General features: G+C 43.1%; 1 protein-coding gene across 4 annotated transcripts in view; it reads right to left on the bottom strand.

The window, feature by feature from the left end:
• Positions 1-37: 37 nt before the first annotated feature.
• The window catches only part of LMAN2L (lectin, mannose binding 2 like), a 29857-nt gene continuing 10493 nt past the window's right edge, over positions 38-19401 (bottom strand). For 3 of the 4 annotated variants that reach the window (XM_055328514.1, XM_055328516.1, XM_055328515.1), the window contains 4 exons: positions 6092-6253; positions 5888-6002; positions 1798-1917; positions 38-1473 (listed from right to left, as the gene is read on the bottom strand). In XM_055328514.1, the coding sequence (XP_055184489.1) occupies positions 1331-1473; positions 1798-1917; positions 5888-6002; positions 6092-6253 (540 nt within the window). In that variant the 3' untranslated portion in view covers positions 38-1330. Of the gene's footprint in view, positions 1474-1797; positions 1918-5887; positions 6003-6091; positions 6254-7548; positions 7582-19401 lie in introns of all 4 variants that reach the window. The other variant, XM_055328513.1, reaches the window with a different exon arrangement.

The raw sequence follows: 19401 nt of genomic DNA, 5'->3' as shown, positions 1-19401 counted from the left end.
ACACCCAGAAGGAAGGACACTGAGTTAGAAGCTCATGTTTGGTTTCCATCAGCCATTTTAAGAATTTCCCTTAGGCTACAGAAGTACATGGCTAGGAGAGCTCAGAGCTTCAGGCCCCCCAGGGAGATTGGCCTATTGGCCAATTTAATCACAGGGCAGACAGGTGAGCAGCACATGACCCCTTGTCAGATAAGGCAGTGGAATAAGGATTGACCCACAGAGGAGGACGCTCTGTTACTCAATGACAATGAACTCTTCCAGGCACAGATGACGAAGGTCCATTGCTCCCAGATTTGCAACAGGAGAATAGCAACTGCTTCTTATCCATTAGAAGCCAAGATTCCTCTTTAGGGAGTATCCAAAAGCTTCCTTAGGTTTTGAACACTCTGAGATTCCAAAAATCATGATAAAGACAAAACACGCAGTTAGGCAGGCTCCAGAGTCCAGAAACATCTCCACATGGTCAGCTCACATGGCAAACGGTGCTTCTGGTATGATGGACACGTGGAGCTGGTCAATTTCATGGTTACTCCCATTGTATCCATGAAGTCTTACAAGCTTCTCTTGCACACCAACTTTCAGCCAAACTTGACTGAGAGCCTAAAGGAACCAACTGAGAAAGTCACAAACAAACCAACAGAAGCCAGATTCATGCTAAACATCAGCTAGAGCAGTGAGCCAAAGCAAACAGCCCTCTCCCTGTGGCCACCTAAGGAAGGTCAGTGAAACTTAAGTTTGTTCTGCAGCCCCAGCCTCCAAAAGAGAGGCATCCAGATGTCTCTTCCAGCTCAGGCTGCATGTGGAGAGAGCAATGAATGGAGGGAGAAGGCAACACAGGGGAGAAGTGTCCACCCAGATTTCCAATGAAAATTCTTCAGGTGGACGGAGGCCTGGGTAAAAAGCAAAAACCCAATGAATGGCTGCCTGGAAGGTATGAGGCGTTATCAGTGTTATGTTCTCTGCAGATTTAAAAATGAAGTACAAGGGTCCTCTGAGTCCAACAACAAGGCAGCCTGAGCAATTAAATTCTCTTCTGTGATTTTGGCATCAGAACCGTATATATATCCTCTCCATCCCTCTTCGCTCCCAAGTGGAAGGACTGCAGGGAAAGGCACATCACAGCAGCACTGCCCTGGGGTAGGTGGGCTTCCTGAACCAGTTAGATGTCCCCATTGGTAACCATGGCAATGCAGCATCCCTGCATTCAAAGCTCCAGTGAGAGAACAGAGTCCCTGACCAGCTGCTGGAGACTGCAGGAGGCCTGCCCGGCTCTGCACTCAGGCCAGAGCCTGCTCATGGTGACAGCCAGAGGTGGCAGCAGCAGGAGGGCTCAGTAGAAACGCTTTCGGCTCTGTTCTTGCCATTTGTTGTAGAGTATGATACCAATGACGATGGCAAATACGGAAAACACCAGCGAGAAGAAGACAATGAGGAAGAGGGCCAGGCCACTCAGGGGCGGCAATGGGGCGGTCACTAAGGACACAAAAGAGAAGTCAATCAGGGAGCCCACCCACGTGGGAAAGTATCAAGTCTCCAGTTTCTGACACTCATTTCTGGGAGCCAGAGAGCAGAGAGACACTCCCTTTCCAGGTGCCTCAATTTAAAAACTGAGCAGCCCTGCTCATCTGTAACATGGAGACAAGTGGAATGGCAAAAGCGCGTGCTCCAAGTTCTTCAGAGGAAGAACACAAAAAGGAGATGGCCCCGTGATGTGTGGGTGCAAGTCACCTCAGACCACCCAGGCATAGTAACCTCCTCTCCAACCACAGGACCATTTCCCGGGAACCCTGCACTCACCCTCAGGCAGCTTCATGTTGTCCACCGAGGGCAGGAACACATCTCGATGCAGCTTCTCCTCTTCCGGGGTTCTCTCCACCGTAAGCTCAAACAACTTCAGGGAAATGACATCGTGATTATCTACAGGAAAACACGAGGACCCAAACCACCTCAAAAAGAGGTATTTTGGGAGTATATGGGTTCAAACATCTGATCTACAGCCAACTAGGAGTGACTTTGGGTTTTTTAGAAATTTACTGTATTTTTTAAGTAATCTCTTCATCCAACATGAGGCTCAAACTCAAGATCCCGAAATCAAGAGTTGGGTGCTCTACTGACTGAGCCAGCTATGTGCCCCACTAGCAGTGACTGAAAAAAAGTAACTGAAACCTCTATTTTCTCTCATCTAAAAATAAGAACAAGGAATAGGGAATATTGTGGATTACTCAGGATTTAAAGTTTTTTTTATCAACAAGCATGCAATATCTATATAGCTTAAAAAAGAGACATAATACAAGAATTAAAGACCATATCATATGTAAAACCCAGTAGCATAGCAAAGGAAGACACAGCACTACAGCTTCCCTTCTGTGCAGACGACACACACAAGATAGGAAAGGGCGTTATGCCAGCTGATTAATGGGCCATGAGCAGGGCATAGCTATTGGCATGGCACACACTTCCATTCTAGACTAATTTTCTGCAGCTTCTTTTCACTGTGACCCTGAATCTCACTATTCCTAGAGGAAGAATCAAGGAATTAGGGACGCAATTTTTTTTTCTTTTTTTTTTTATGATAGTCACAGAGAGAGAGAGAGAGAGAGAGAGAGAGGCAGAGAGAGAAGCAGGCTCCATGCACCGGGAGCCCGACGTGGGATTCGATCCCGGGCCTCCAGGATCGCGCCCTGGGCCAAAGGCAGGCGCCAAACCGCTGCACCACCCAGGGATCCCCTCATTTTTTTTTCTTTTTATTTTTTTAAGATTTTGTTTATTTGAGAGAGAGAAAGCGTGCACAAGTGGGGGGAGGGGCAGAGAGAAATAGACTCCCCGCTGAACAGGGAGCTCAATGCAGGGCTCCATCCCAGGACTGAGATCAGGACCTAAGCCCAAGTCAGCCGCTTAACCAACTGAACCACCCAGGTGCCCCTTTTTTCTCTTTTTAAGTGTCATTCTAATCTCATAGGTTCAAACATATTCGATATATTTCAATACACTGAACTTGTACATTTACAGCAATTACAGATGCTCAACACGACCCATCTTTCTCCAGTAAGAGCCTATTCAAGTTGGCTCCTGAGTCCTTTTACATGAACCCAGAAGTGATTATCTTCCTTGCTTTCCTGGGAAATTCCCAGCTTGTCCATTTCCTACCTCAAAACTGGCATCAGCCATTTCCCCACGAAGCTCTTGTTTCTTTCAGCAGGAACTGGTATGAAGAGACCACAAATCAGGGATCCCTGGGTGGCTCAGCGGTTTAGCGCCTGCCTTTGGCCCAGGGCATCGAGTCCCACATCGGACTCCCTGCTTGGAACCTACTTCTCTCTCTGCCTATGTTTCTGCCTCTCTCTCTGCGCCTCTCATGAATAAATAAATAAAATCTTTTTTTATTTATTTATTCATGATAGACATAGAGAGAGAGAGAGAGAGAGAGAGAGAGAGAGAGAGAGAGAGAGGCAGAGACACAGGCAGAGGGAGAAGCAGGCTCCACACCGGGAGCCCGACGTGGAACTCGATCCCGGGTCTCCAGGATTGCGCCCTGGGCCAAAGGCCGGCACCAAACCGCTGAGCCACCCAGGGATCCCCTAAATAAATAAAATATTAAAAAAAAAAAAAAAAGATGGGAATCCTTGGGTGGCTCAGTGGTTTAGCACCTGCCTTTGGCCCAGGGTGTGATCCTGGAGTCCCGGGATCAAGTCCCATGTCGGGTTCCCTGTGTGGAGCCTGCTTCTCCCTCTGCCTATGTCTCTACGTCTCTCTCTCTCTCTCTCTCTCATGAATAAATAAATAAAATCTTTAAAGAAAAAAAAAAGAGAGAGACCACAAATCTGAATACTAGGGTTGCTCATGGCTACTAGGCTGGTTATTGGTGACTGGATTTCTTGTCATTTCTTTTTTTTTTTTTTTTTTCATTTTAACATATATTTTATTTAACCCCATATATTAAAGAACCCCATTTCAACATGCAAATGATATAAAAATTATGGATGACATTTTATGTTCTAAGTCTTTGAAGTCTGGTATGTATTCTACATTTATAGTACACATCACTTTGGAATGGCCATATTTCAAGTGTCCAAAAGCAACCTGTATAACTATTCACTACCATATCAGACAGTGTGGATCCAGATCATTCTTCTAGTTGACTTCTAAGACCTAGATTAGGCCCAAAGGAAATTCTGATCCTCGTAGTATAAGAGAAACATTTGCACAGGGCCCACTCTGCCCTTTCTGCTCCCAGTGGAACTCCACTTTGGGGTAGTAATTTGGGGACCCCTCAACTGTTCATTCTCCAAACTCCTTCCCAACTTGTGTCTTCATGGCACACTTTGTCTTGACTTCTGGCAGAAGAAGAGAGAAACCATATCATGCTCCCACTTCTTCTCATACCTAGATAGACATCCTTTGAACCAATAAATGTAGAATTTTTATATATGGGGAAAATCAATCAATTACATCTCACATATTAGGATTATTCCAACTGCAACCTCTGTATGGCTCCAGGAGTGCACCTTCTTCTGGTGCACCACTTCTCTGTGAATCTCTCCATTCTGCCCTCTTCTGTGATCTTCATCCTCCAACAAGTGGCAAGATGGTTGCCCCGACTCCAGGTGAATGACCCTCACTTCCTTCCCAAAGAAGGAAGAGCACCATTTCTATTATTAGGATGGCATCAACAGCTGCTAAGACTCTTAGAACCTTTAGCAGAATCCCAGATAGAAAAAAAACTAGCTTCGCCTTCAATTAGAAAAATATTTTTGCTGTCAAGATTGAATTTAAGCCATGGGACAAGATAAAAAGCCAGGCAACGTTCCTCACAATTGTAAGGGCATCAAAGAATGGGAGAACCAGAATGTGTCCTCAGCCATTTTCAACAATCCACTGCATAACATTAAGAAGTTGTCAACAAAAAAGTCCTTAAAAGAAAGACCAAATTTCTATTTAGGGATATCCTACAGGCAGAGAACAGAGACTTACTAATATAGACAGTATCACTAAATATCTAAAGCAAAGGACTCCTTCAGGTAAACAAAAATAATTCTATTTCATACTAGCTATAACATAATGAATCACACTAGTCAAAAAACCCAAAAGTTCAGTGCCTTACCTCTTCTCAAAAGATGTTTGGATTAAGGCTCAAGCGAAGGGACAGAATATAGAAGGGGAAGCTACAAATCAAGGACAAGAAGGAAGAAAATCCAGAGATAGAAAAGTAAAAGAACCAGGTATTATTAATGCCACATAAATTAAGCAGGAGTTTCAGAATAACTGGTCAAACCAGCCAAAGAGAAGACAAAGAGGACCGAGAACAGAGTACCATATATGGTGAGGAAATAGAAGTAGCTTTGATGAGAATAGTGCTGAGGGCCTGGCTGAGATACCTGGGAGGTCCGATTGCAGTGATGTAGAGCAGTGGATGGCCTGAAAACAGAAGCACCTATACACACAGCACATTCAAAACTCTGAGCACAAAGAGGGTCCTGGGGTGAGTTAGAAGAGGGGCAGCAGAATCAAGGAATTTAAGGAAAAGCTTTGTTAAGAGAAGGGGAGCTCAGCACAACAGGAGATAGATGGGAAGGAACCAGACTACAGAGGGGGCACCAGAGATACCAAAGCATGGAACTCCAAATACAGGCTGGAAGAGCTGGCTTGCTGGAGAGACAAACACTCCATTAGCACCAACCATCTCCTAGAGCCAACTGCACTAGGGTAACCTAGGCAGGGGGGTCGGGGGAGGTTTATGGATACAAGAATGCCAGAAGATAAGCACTGTCTGGGTCCTTGCTTCCCACAGCTCTGCTTCTCTGGCTCTCCTCCCTGAGAAGCCTCACCAAGGTCCAGCTCCCGAGATATGACCTCAGTCAGGACAAATAAAGAGTACATGTGGCAGTACCCGAGAGATCCCCAGTGATGGAGGAGGTGCCAAAGTAGTAGCCCCGGGGCAGACGGACCCCAGGCACCTCAATGCAATCCCTCCACTCGTGCTTGCCATCAATGTCCATCATGATCTAGAATAAAAAGGAAAGATCAATCAGGGCCACGAAAGCAGGTGCAAGATAGCCCATGCCACCAACTGGTCCAGAAAACAAGAACTCACCGTCAAATGCCTCTTGACATAGCGAATCACAAGGAAGGTGTCGTAATGCAGATTGCGGACGATAGCCGTACAACCCCCTAGCTCCGTAGGCCGCCCATCCCGCTCATGATCGTAGCTGAGGGAGCCATTGTTCACCATTGCTGAGATATAGGGGAATACCCGCTGGGAATGCAGGGAAGAAAAGCAGAGGACAGTAAGGAAGTACTCTTAGGAATGACTGTACAAAAGCAACAGGAATTTTGCACATACAAGCTGAGCCCTTCCAGACCAGACGACCACTCCACCTTGTCATTAGCAGCCCCTAAGAACGCACACTCAGATGGTTACGCAAAGGATATGGCCCATGAAACAACTGAACGCTCTACTTGCCTTCAGGAATCCTCCTTGCTACCAATCTGGTGGGCCTAAAAGGGCCCCTCTAGAGTCTGACTCTAATCCTTCCAGAGATCACTGTTTGGCATTTATTATATATACATGGCCCAGGACCAGTGCTTTTATATATATATATATATATATATATATATATATATATATATATATATATATATATATATATATCCCCAGTTGCCATGTAAACTTCTTGAAGGAAAAAAATCACAGACTTTTGTGTCTCTACCTTCCATCCCTGACAACCTCCCATCCCACCCCACAGCATTTTGCACATAGCAGGCACTCTAAAAATACCTGTTTGATCAGGGAAATCTTTCCATTCCAGATAGCTCTTTTCAAATTCTCAAATCCTGGGCAGCCCCGGTGGCACAGCGGTTTAGCGCCGCCTGCAGCCCAGGGTGTGATCCTGGAGCCCCGGGATCGAGTCCCACATCAGGCTCCTTGCATGGAGCCTGCTTCTCCCTCTGCCTGTGTCTCTGTCTCTGCCTCTCTCTCTCTCTCTGTTTAAAATAAATCTTTAAAAAAAAATTCTCAAATCCTATGAGCATAGGATGGATGCTAAATGGATGAGGACTCAGAAACAGCACTGCCAGAACCAGGCTGCTAGCTGGTGGTCTCCAGCTACAATGACTGTTCTTAGTTGAAAGACCTTCCAGGACATTTAAGCTTCACTACACATAACTTCTTCCAATAATACCGTGGGCAAGTTCTCCCACTGCAAGTTTCCTCATATGCTACCCATCCTCCCACCTACTTCAGAGGCCCTGGCTCTCCAATGGAGTTGGAGGAGTGAATTCTTCCTCAGGAATGATGGGCTAACCATTTAAGAACCAGCCCAGTGCTAAGGCAATGCAGAGGCAGGGTGATGAAAAGAGAGGAAATATGACTCATGCCACTTCTTGGTGACCTCCACATTGTCCTCAACAGTCAACATGCAAGGTGGAGATGCAGTCAGAATCAGAGACTGGTGACTCTCAAGACAACAGTCACATGGGTGTGAACAGGAGCAAATGCTGGGTGGACACATAGGGAGTTAGGGATGGCCATGATGGGTCAAAACTGAGTACCTGGACTCCTGGAGAATATCGCCTCTTCTGGGCCTGAGAGGGTCCAGCAGGTTATTATAAAAACGAGAGAGGACACAGAAGACAGGAGACCAGGTCAGAAAGAAACAGCCATGGAAGAGTTTTGACCCAGCTGTGGTGGATGAGCAAACCAAAGTGAATCCCCAAACAGGAATTGTAGAGTCTGTGGAGGGCATTTAGCAAGTTCTTACACCCCTCAAAATAATGGGCAAAACTATATGTACAGATACTTATATGTTTTCTAAGAAGAGGGTCTGTTATTACCCGATTCTCAAAAGGGGCCCAGTAGGTAAACCTCTTTAAGGCTTTTAGAAACTTCATAAAATAGCGTTCACTTATGTCTCTGAGTCAGAAGGCCAGGCCGCATGTTTTGTCTGTACCCGGACGATGGTATTTCTGTAGCAAGGAGAGACATAAGACTGACAAATAGGGCTAAATTCTTCCAAATTCAAAATGGTGTTTACTGCCCAGGATCTCAGCATTCAGCTCTTGCCCAAAGGACAAAAATCCCACCACTTAAGAGACAATGGAGTTAACTCTGATCCAAAGGGATCATTTACCCTCAAACTGAGCCTTACGGACATATATTTCCAAAGAACTGTTGTCATTCTAACCTACAACATGTGTGCAAGGTAACAGCACTGAGGCATGATTTAGATTTAGAAAACTCATTAAGGCTTGAGGACATTTAGCTTTGGTCTAGAAAACTGTTATAATTCTAAGCCATTAGCAACAAGAGATATCCACACAAACTCAGCACAACCCTGCCCTTCAGGAAGGATTTGTGAGGGTATAGAGCCCAAAGCATTCCTTCTTCTAACACTTAGCGAGCACCTATTAGGAGCCAGGCACTGTTCCAGATGCCGGGGGTTCATAGAACTGACATTAGAGTGGAAGAGACAAATAATAACAAAGTAAATAAAATTATTTCAGAGAGAGATGCCTGGCGCCTGGCGGGCTCAGTCAGAAAAGCATGCAACTTTTGATTTCAGGGTCGTGAGTTCAAGCCCTACATTGGGTGTAGAGACTACTTAAATAAATAAAACTTTAAGAAAAATTATTTCAGAGCATAATAATGCTATGTTGAAAATAAAACAGGTAACATGATAGAAATATCTGAGTTGAGGCCTCAGTCGTTGGAGGGAGCCACCAAGAGAACTGCGGGCATTAAGAAGCATGAGGTGGGCATATTCGAGGACCAAAAGAAGACACCAGTGTCTGAAACACAGCTAATGAGGAAGAGGTGGGTGCAAGCTGAGGCACAAGCCAGATCACACTGGGCCTTAGAAGCCACAGTGGGGAGCAGAGGCTAAGCCCCAGAGCAGCCCCCCACTGCTTTGCTCTAATGCCACTGGTGGAATATGTACAGGACTACAGAGAGGTATGAAGTGTTATCAGTGAGTGACCCAATTTCCAACACTCTTCTCTATAGCTATCATTTAGAACAAGGGAATTTTGAGTATATTGTCATGCTATGTATAGAAATGGGCTTCTGACAAGAATGCCCATGACTTCAGTGAACAATTAAGGAAAAGAAGGGGATAGGAATGCCTGGGTAGCTCATTTATCAACCCCAGTACACATGGTCAGAAGTTTATGTGGCATCTTTAAAGAAGCTTGGACAACTGTCCTTAATCCCTGGGAGCCCTCTTCCCAAGACTGGTGAGGCAGTGGGTTATCGAGTAACAGCCAGAGCTTTCCAGCTACAATCACCTGTGGGGCCCTCAAAGAGTCTCATTCAACCAGTAAAGGGGGGCACAGGATTATGAATTTTTCAAAAAGCACCACAAACGGTCATAATGTGCAGCCAGACTTAAGAGACACTGTACCAGACACAGCACCCCACTGCTCTGAAGCCGGAATCTGTCTACTTCAGCAACTCATGACTTGGCCTTCAACTTTTCACCTCACACTTGTAGTAAGTCTTTAAATGCCCTCTTATTTTCCATGCCCAGTCAGGAGTTCTTAAGTGTTCCTTGGGAAGCCACTAATTTCACATAGCAGCTCATTTTCTTTCCTTGGAAAGCACCCTATATATAGCTAGAACCGAAAGCTGAAGAATCACTCAGACTCGGGCAAGGTGGTAGTTTCATTCCTAATTTAAGAGTCACTAAAAATTAGGCACTCCTACCTACCATCCAAATGATTATTGCCTGTAGGGGGAAGAAATGTTTCCAAATTTTTGTACTACAAGGACACTTAAAAAAAAAAAAAGACCCTCTACGTGGTAATTATACTTTCAGACTATCTTGACTGAAGGGAGACCTATGAACTTATGGATTCTGTGCTAAAACTCCACAGACCCCAAGAACACAAGTAATTGTAAACCACTAGACAGAAAAAGGAGCCCACGCAGCCTCCATAATCAGAGAGACCTGGGTTCTAGCTGCAGGTGTACCCTGAGAGCTATATAACCTTGAGTGGATTACATTAGCTTCTTGAAAATCCATTTCCTCCTTGTAAGCAGGGAGGAGAACACAGAGCTCTCAGAGCTGATCATGAAGATGAAATGAGATATATGTAAAGCCTTTAATACAATGTCTAGCATTCAGCTGGGAATCAACAAATGTTCATTCGATCAAAGACTAATGAATTTTTAGATACAAATGCTATTCACCATAAAATCTTAAAAAAAAAAAAAGGGGGGGGGACACCTGGGTGACTCAGCAGTTGAGCATCTGCCTTCGGCTCAGGGGGTGACCCCAGAGTCCTGGGATCGAGTCCCACATCAGGCTCTTCGCAGGGAGCCTGCTTCTTCCTCTGCTGTGTCTCTACCTCTCTCTGTGTCTCTCATGAATAAATAAATAAAATGTTTAAAAAAATACTATTCACAGACGCTTATACATAAACAACAAACCAAATATGCATCTTTTAGAGCAATAATTCCCAGACCATTGGCTGTCACAGACCAGGAAAATCTCCAAAAACTGTTGGGGCTTAATGGGTTTCCCTTTTTGACCTATAAACATTAAAACACAATAATGACAAAAGAACCATATCTAATAAACATTCTCAAAAGAAAATTTTAACACCAAAAAACCCTCTAAATTTCATAATGAACAATTTGGCATTTATGAAAAGTCACTTTACTATTCCTATTCTTAAGACCACTGAAACTGGGGATCCCTGGGTGGCGCAGCGGTTTGGCGCTTGCCTTTGGCCCAGGGCGCGATCCTGGAGACCCGGGATCGAATCCCACGTCAGGCTCCCGGTGCATGGAACCTGCTTCTCCCTCTGCCTGTGTCTCTGCCTCTCTCTCTCTCTCACTGTGTGACTATCATAAATAAATAAAAAAAAAAATTTAAAAAAAAAAAAAAAAAAGACCACTGAAACTTGTTACCAGCAATACGAGTTCACGAACTTACATTTAAGAGCCACTCTCTCAGAGTCATTTTTTCCAACCTAAGGTTGAGTGCCGTGGAGAAAGCTGGCCAAGTTTGCTCTCTGCAACTTAGATATGAAGAAAAGGAGGGTGGGAGAGGAGAGGGAGAGAACAGAGCCACAATAGCTACTGCCAAGACGTCTGCCCGATGTCCCTTGGGAATGGTATTTAGTGGTGTGAATGAGAATAGCTAGCATTTTTGGAGTACTTACTCTGTGCCAGGCACTGTAGTCAGTAACGTGCACATACATTCATTTATTTCTCACAACCCTAAAAGGTCTTAGTATCCCCATTTCATTGGTAAGAAAACTTGTTTGAGTAATAAAACCAGGATTTGAAGTCAGATAGTCTCACCCCAGAACCCTGGCTCAATCACTATGCTTCACTGTTCTCAAATTTATTTGGAAAAGTGATTAGTATGTACTGTTAGAAAACAACAAACAAAACAAAAGCTCTTGGTCTCTAATATACTCTTAAATACAGAAATATTGGAGAATGGTTCCAGATTTTAAAAAAGAAAGGGGAGGGGGGGGAGGCCTGGGTATCTCAGTTAGTTGAGTGACTCGGTTTTGGCTCAGGTTGTGATCTCAGGGTGGTAGGATCGAGTCCCATGTCAGGATCTGCACTCAGCGCAGAGTCTGTTTGTCCCTCTCCCTCTGCTCCATCTCCAGTTCATATGCTAACAAATAAATAAAATCTTAAAAGAAAGAGGGGCAGCAGTGGCTCAGCCCGTGAGCATCTGACTCTTGATTTTGGCTCAGGTCATGATCTCAGGGTCATGGGATGGAGCCCCATGTCAGGCACTGTGCTCTGTGAGGAGTCTGCTTAAGATTCTCTCTTGCCAAAAAAAAACAAAAAAAACAAAAAAAAACAAAAAAACAAAAAAAAAAAACCTCTTGCCCTCTACCCCTCCCCCACCACTCTGTGTCTAAAATAATAAATCTTTTATATATATATATAAAATAAGGCGATCTCTGGGTGGCTCAGCAGTTTAGCGCCTGCCTTCAGCCCAGGGCATGATCCTGGGGTCCTGGGATCGAATCACACATCAGGCTCCCTGCATGGAGCCTGCTTCTCCCTCTGCCTATGTCTCTGCCTCTCTGTCTCTCATGAATAAATAAAATCTTTAAAAAAAATTGTTTTAATTAAAAAACAAAAAAGGGGGCAGCCCCGGTGGCGCAGCGGTCACCACCTCTCTGCCTCTCTCGCTCTCTCTGAATGAACAAATAAATAAATCTTTAAAAAATAAATAAATAAAAAGATTAACGTGAATAGTATTTACCATACTCCCAATTTTTGTCTAAAATTTTCTAAATTGAAAAAAGGTTTTTTTTGTTTGTTTGTAAAGATTTTATTTTTTTATTCATGAAAGAGAGAGAGAGAGAGAGGCAGAGACAGGCAGAGTGAGAAGCAGGCCCCACACGAGAAGCCCAATGTGGAACTCGATCCCGGGTCTCCAGGATCACACCCTGGGCTGAAGGCGGCGCTAAACGGCTGAGCCACCCAGGGATCCCCGAAAAAAGGTTTTTAAAAACACATTATGTTAGGGGCACCTGGGTAGCTCAGTTGGTTAAGTATATGCCTTTGGCTCGAGTCATGATCCCACCTCAGGCTCCCTGCTGGGTGGGTGGGGGAGTCTGCTTCTCCCTCTGCCTCTGCCCCTCTGTACACACACACACTACCTCCACCCACCCGCTTGTGTTCTCACTCTTTCAAATAAATAAAATATTTTAAATAAATAAATAAATAATAAATATGTTAAAACACACACACACATGCTCAATATAATGCAACATTCTTGTTTTTAGAAAGATATTTGTATGCTTTTTGTTTTAGCCTTTTTGATTTTTCTGTAATGAGCTTCTATATAAAAACAAGACTTAATAAATCAAATGCCTCTTCTACAGCATCTCCTTCCACATCTCCATGTGACCCTCCCCTTGGGTCACTAGCAGAACACACTCACTGCCACTTCCACAGATAGGACACTTTTTTAGACTTCCAAAACTTTATAAGTTGCTGGTCCTACAGTAATCTTCATCTAACCTTTTAAGCAGGGATCTGGATAAAGAGCTGACTGGTTAACTCGGCAATATCATACTATTCAGCGGGTAACAAGATCAGTAAAATTCTCACCACATCACTGGGCAGCAATGAAAAGACCCTTGTCCCACTGCCCCCAAACAGTTGCTAACCTATACTAATGATTGTGTCCCTAAGGCTCAAAGCTCCTCAAATAGAAGACACAGAAAAGTGGCCTTCAAGTCAGTTGACTGCCTTGGAAAATCCTCACATACTTGAACATTATCCTGATCTCTTTAAACACATGGGATAGGGCAGCCCCGGTAGCTCAGCAGTTTAGTGCTGTCTTCAGTCCAGGGCGTGATCCTGGAAACGCTGGATCGAGTCCCAGGGAGTCGGGCTCCCTGCATGGAGCCTGCTTCTCCCTCTGCCTGTGTCTCTGCCTCTCTCTCTCTCTCTGTCTCTCATGAATAAATAAATAAAATAAATAAAAATAAACACATGGGATAGTTTTAATCCCATTTATCTTAATTGTGACCCCACTAGAAATAAACCCAAATAACGTAACTTGAGGACGTCAATAGAGTGCTCTAAAATCAGGAAACTAAACTTTAGGTATGCCCCAAACCCAAAACACTTGAGTTTATAAACAAGTGTCAAAAGATTCAGAATACAGTCTAATATGTATAATTTTCACTGCTACCTACCATTCTAATTGTTTATGACTATTTCTTGTTAACAAAAAGAGGTATCAACTCTATAGATCCTGCCTACAGTTCTACTTTGGGGCACCCATAAACCTCTTAAAAACATATGCAAAATCCTATATCCCCTGAATCTTGCTATGGGTCTACCACTTTCGTCAATATAGTCAAAAGGGTCAAAACCCAAAGAAAGGTAAAGAACTAACCCAGAGCTAAGTGTCCTCTGGAGCATTAGCTCTTGCTTTCTTCCTCTTCTCTCCCTCTTTCACTATCTCAGAAAAGAAAGCTTCTCTTCTTGTCTTCATTCAATTCTAAAAGAAAGCCATATATCTCTACTTTCCTCAAAAATTAGCTTTCAATCTCAGTGTTGTTTTTGTTGTTTTGGCTTTTTTGACAGAAAGAGAAAGAGCTTGTGAGCACAAGCAGAGGGGGTGGCAGGCAGAGGGAGAAACAGGCGTCCCACCGAGTAGGGAGCCCAATGCAGGGCTCAATCCAAGGACCTTGGGATCATAACCTGAGCCAAAACCAGACACTCAACTGACTGAGCAACCCAGCTCAGCGTTGATGCTTAATCACATCCAGAGAACTTGCCAAAATTCTCTAGACCTAATTTCCAAAGGAGTCTCTCTCTAGAAAACAATGCCTCACCTATGACTAAGTCATATCCAAGCTGGTGGATAACAAGAGAATTTAAGAAGCTGTGGAGTTCCTTTCCTGATATAAAGATTCTTTCTGCCAACAGAAAAGAGACCAAGAGGGATCAGTGTCTTCATCACTTGAGAGAATGTGTTTTTAAAATGGATGGGACCAGGGCAGCCCCGGTGGTGCAACGGTTTAGTGCTGCCTGCAGCCCAGGGTGTGATCCTGGAGACCCGGGATCGAGTCCCACGTCAGGCTCCCTGCATGGAGCCTGCTTCTCCCTCTGCCTGTGTCTCTGCCCCCCTCTCTCTCTCATGAATAAAGAAATAAAATCTTTAAAAAAAATGGATGGGACCATATTGTTAATTTTCTTCCAGTTTCTTTTTTTTTTTTTTTATATTTTATTTATTCATTCATGAGAGACACACAGAGAGAGGCAGAGAGAGAAGCAGGCTCCCGGCAGGGAACCCAATGTGGGACTCAATCCTGGGATTTCAGGATCCCTCCATGGCCGAAGGCAGGGGCTCAACCGCTAAGCCACCCAGGTGTCCCTCGTCCAGTTTCAAAGGAGAAAAATGTCACCATCTCATAGACTAGACAAACTAGACTTCCAAGCTGGCTTGATCTAGGAAGAGCAGTGAGCTATAATTTCCACTCTCCAATCAGCTGTTTTGGCCTCCTGGGGTAAGATCCAAATAAATGTCTCACCAAGAAGAATGAGGGCCAAAGCTCAAAGGACTACAATTCTGTGCTCTCATTCCAGAAAAGCTTCTTGTCATCATACTCGGATTTCAAGTGAAGGAAGACATTCCTGCTTCAATGCTACTGAGTTCCCTGAAACTTTTCACCAATATCTGGGTTCTTTTTTTTTTTTTTTTAAGATTTTATTTATTTATTCATGAGACACACAGAAAGGGGCAGAGACATAGACAGAGGAAGGAGCAGGCTCCATGCAGGGAGCCCTAAGGACCACGCCCTGAGCTGAAGGCAGATGCTGAACCGCTGAGCCAACCAGGCTCAATATCTGGGTTCTCATGAGAAAATGACGACCATCACCTAATGACTTCATAGTGCCAAGAAAGATGGTCAGGTCATATATATTTCGATCAACATTGTTTAAAAAATAGCAATGCTGTGATATAATTCATATACCACCTAATTCACCTATTTAAGGTCTGTAATTCAATGGTTTTTTAGTACATTCACAGAGTTTTATGATTGCCACAATGAATTTTAGGACATTTTCATTACCCAAAAAAGAAGCCCTGTGTCCATTAGCAGCCGTTCCCCACCCTCACCTCCACCTCCAGGCAAACCATTCGTCTACTTTCCTTCTTTATAGACTTACCTATTCTAAACATTTCATATATATGGGATCATACAATGTGTGGTCTTTTGTGACTGGCTTTTCACGTAGCGTAATGTATTCAAGGGTCATCCACATTAGAGGACCTATCAATGCTTCAATTATTTTAATGCTGAATGATATTCCACTGAATGAATATATATTTTGTTGAGGCGTCTGGATAGCTCAGTTGGTTAAGCATCCAACTCTTGATTACAGCTTACATCATGATCTCAGGGTCATGAGATCAAGCCCTATGTGGGGCTCCCCACTCAGCAAGGAGGTTGCTTGAGATTCTCTCTCCCTTTTCCTCTGCCCCTCTTCCTGCTCACAAGTGCACACTCTCTAATAAATAAAATCTTTAGGGGCACCTGGGTGGCTAAGTGGTTGAGCATCTGCCTTTGGCTCGGGTTGTGATCCTGGGATCAGAGTCCTGCATCGGTTATCTGTAGGGAGCCTGCTAATCCCTCTCTCTGCCTATGTCTCTGCCTCTCTTTCTCTGTGTCTCTCATGAATAAATAAATAAAATCTTTTAAAAATAATAAATAAGGGGATCCCTGGTGGCTCAGTGGTTTGGCACCTGCCTTCGGCCCAGGTTGTGGTCCTGGAGTCCAGGGATCGAGTCCCACATCAGGTTCCCTGCATTGACGCTGCTTCTCCCTCTGCCTGTGTCTCTGCCTCTCTCTCTCTCTCTCTCTCTCATGAATAAATAAATCTTTAAAAAATAATAAAATAAAATAAAAATAAATAAAATCTTTATATATTTTTGTTTACTCATCAGTTGATAGGACATTGAGTTATATCCACTTTTTGGCTATTATGAATAGTGCTGTTATGAACATTCATGTAACTTTTGCGTAGACATGATTTCAATTTCTTCTGAGTATATACACCCAAGAGTGGAATTTCTGGATGATGTAAACTCTGTATTTAGACTTTTGGAGCACTGACCAACTGTTCTCCAAAACAACAGCCCCAATTTTACATTCCCACCAGCAGTGTATGAGAGTTCCAATTACTGTGCACCCTTACCAACACTTATCATTTGTCTTTTTTATTTTAGCCATGACTAAATAGCCACAAGAAGGTGTTAAGTAGCATCTCATTATGGTTTTGATTTGTATGTCCCTACTGGCAAATGATGCTGAGCATCTTTTCATGTGTTTATCTACCCTTTGTATATCTTCCTTGGGGAAATACCTATTCAGATCCTTTGGTCATTTTTTGTTTTTTTGTTTTTAATTTTTTTTAAAGATTTTATTTATTTGTTCATGAGAAACAGAGAGAGAGGCAGAGACATAGCCAAAGGAAGAAGCAGGCTCCATGTGGGATTCCATCCCAGGACTCTGGGATCACGCCTGGAGACAAAGGCAGACACTCAACCACTGAGCCACCCAGGCATTCCAGTCATTTTTTTAAGATAAAAATTATTTTTAAGTAATCTCTACACCCAACATCTCTACACCAAAAAATGAAAATTACTCTTTTTTTAAAAAAGATTTTATTTATTTATTCATGAGAAACACAGGGGGCGGGGGGGGGGCAGAGACACAGGAGACACAGGCAGAGGGAGAAACAGGCTCCATGCCGGGAGCCCAACGTGGGACTCAATCCCGGGTCTCCAGGATCACGCCCTGGGCTGAAGGCAGCGCTAAACCGCTGAGCCACCCAGGCTGCCCTGAAAATTACTTTCAAGTAATCTCTACACTCAACTCAAACCCAGAACCCTGAGATCAAGACTCACATGCTCCACCAACTGAACCAGCCAAGTACCTGAGCCATTTTTTAATTAGGTTGTCTTTTTTTTCTTACTATAGAACTATATCTAGAATATATAAAGAACGAATCCTTATCAGATATAGGATTTTCATTTTTATTTTCTCCCATTCTGTAGGTTGTCTTTTCACTTTCTTAATGGTATACTCCAAAATACAAGTTGTTTGTTTAAGTAGACTCCATGCCCAGCACGGAACCCAACGTAGGGCTTAAACTCACAACCATGAGATCAAGACCTGAGCTGAGATCAAGAATTGGACACTCAAGTAACTGAGTCACCCAGGCACCTGCCACTGAAGCACAAGTTTTTAATTTTAATGAAGTCCAAAACAACTATTTTTTTTCCAACTCATTTATTATATTTTTGTGGCTTTTGTTTTTGTTGTCATATCTTAAAAACCTTTGCCTGATCCAAGGTAATGACAAATTAACCCTATGTTTTCTTCTGAGACTTGTATAGTTCTAGGTTTTACATTTAGTTTTTCAGTTCATTCGGAGTTAAATTTTGTGTATGATAGGAGGTAGGGAACAATTTCATTATTCTGCATCCACCATTTGTTAAAGACAGTTCTTTCCCCCATTGAATTGTCTGGACAGTCTTATCAAAAATCAACTAATCATAACTGTGAGGACTTATTTTTAGACTTTCTATTCCATTTATCTATAGGTCTATCCTTATGCCAGTACCACACTGTCATTATTACTGTAGCTTTGTATTAAGCTTTGAAATGAGGAAGTATAAGTCCTCCAACTTTATACTTATCAGTATCATTTTGGGATTTTAAAGATTTTTATTTATTTGAGAGAAAGAGAAAGAGCATGAGCCAGGGGGGAGGGAGGAAGGGAGAGGGAGAAGCAGACTCCCACCTGAGCAAGAAGCCCCACATAGGGCTTGATCCCAGGACCCTGAAATCATGATCTGAGCCAAAGGCAGACACTTAACGGACTAAGCCACCCAGGAAACCCCATCGGTATTATTTTGGCTACTCTAGTTTTCTTGAATTTCCATACTGATTTCAGGATCACCTCGTCAATTTCTGCAAAGAAGCCAGCTAGGCTTCTGATAGAAAGGGAATGTATCAAATCTGGAGACCAATGCAGGGAGCACCATCATCTTAACAATATAGTTGACCCTTCAACAACATGGCTTTGAACTACATGGTCCACTTCCATGTCAATTTTTTTTTTAATACAAAAACAGTACCATAAATGTAATTTCTCTTCCTTATGATTTTTTTTCAAGATTTTATGTATTTATTCATGAGAGACACAGAGAGAAGAGAGAGGCAGAGACATAGGCAGAGGGGGAAGCAGGCTCCTTGCCGGGAGCCCAATGCGGGACTCGATCCCGGACCCTGGGATCATGCCCTGAGCCGAAGACAGACACTCAACCGCTGAGCCACCCAGGCATTCCCCACCTTATGATTTTCTAGTAACATTTTGTTTTCTCTTATTTTATTGTAAGAATACAGTATACAATATATATATAACACATACAAAATGTGTTAATCAACTGTTTATGCTATAAGTAAAGCTTCTGGTCAATAGTAGGCTATTAGTAGTTAAATTTGGGGGCAGAGTCAAAGTTACATGCGATTTGTTGACTCCGGGTTGGGGGGGGGCAGTCAATGCATCTAACCTCCACACTGCTCAAGGATCAAATATACTAAGTTTTCCAATCCATGACATAAGATATCCTTCCATTTACTTAGGTCTTTATTTTCTTTCAATATTAAGAGTATGCTTTTATTTGTTAAATTTTTAATTTTTTTTAATTTTTAAATTTTTAAAAATTTGTTAAATTTATTTCGAAGTATTTTATTCTTCATGATAGTATAAATGGAATTGTTTTCTTACTTCCATTTTCTGACTGTCCAATGCCAGACTACAGCAATATAATTGATTTTTGTTTGTTGTATCTTGCAACCTTGATGAATTCATTCATTAGTTCTAGTTTTCTTGTGGAT

This window comes from Nyctereutes procyonoides, unplaced genomic scaffold (genome assembly GCF_905146905.1).
Source record: "Nyctereutes procyonoides isolate TBG_1078 unplaced genomic scaffold, NYPRO_anot_genome, whole genome shotgun sequence".
Classification (NCBI taxonomy): domain Eukaryota; kingdom Metazoa; phylum Chordata; class Mammalia; order Carnivora; family Canidae; genus Nyctereutes; species Nyctereutes procyonoides.
Note: the sequence above shows the minus strand (reverse complement) of the source record. Positions and strands in the feature narration are given on the sequence as shown.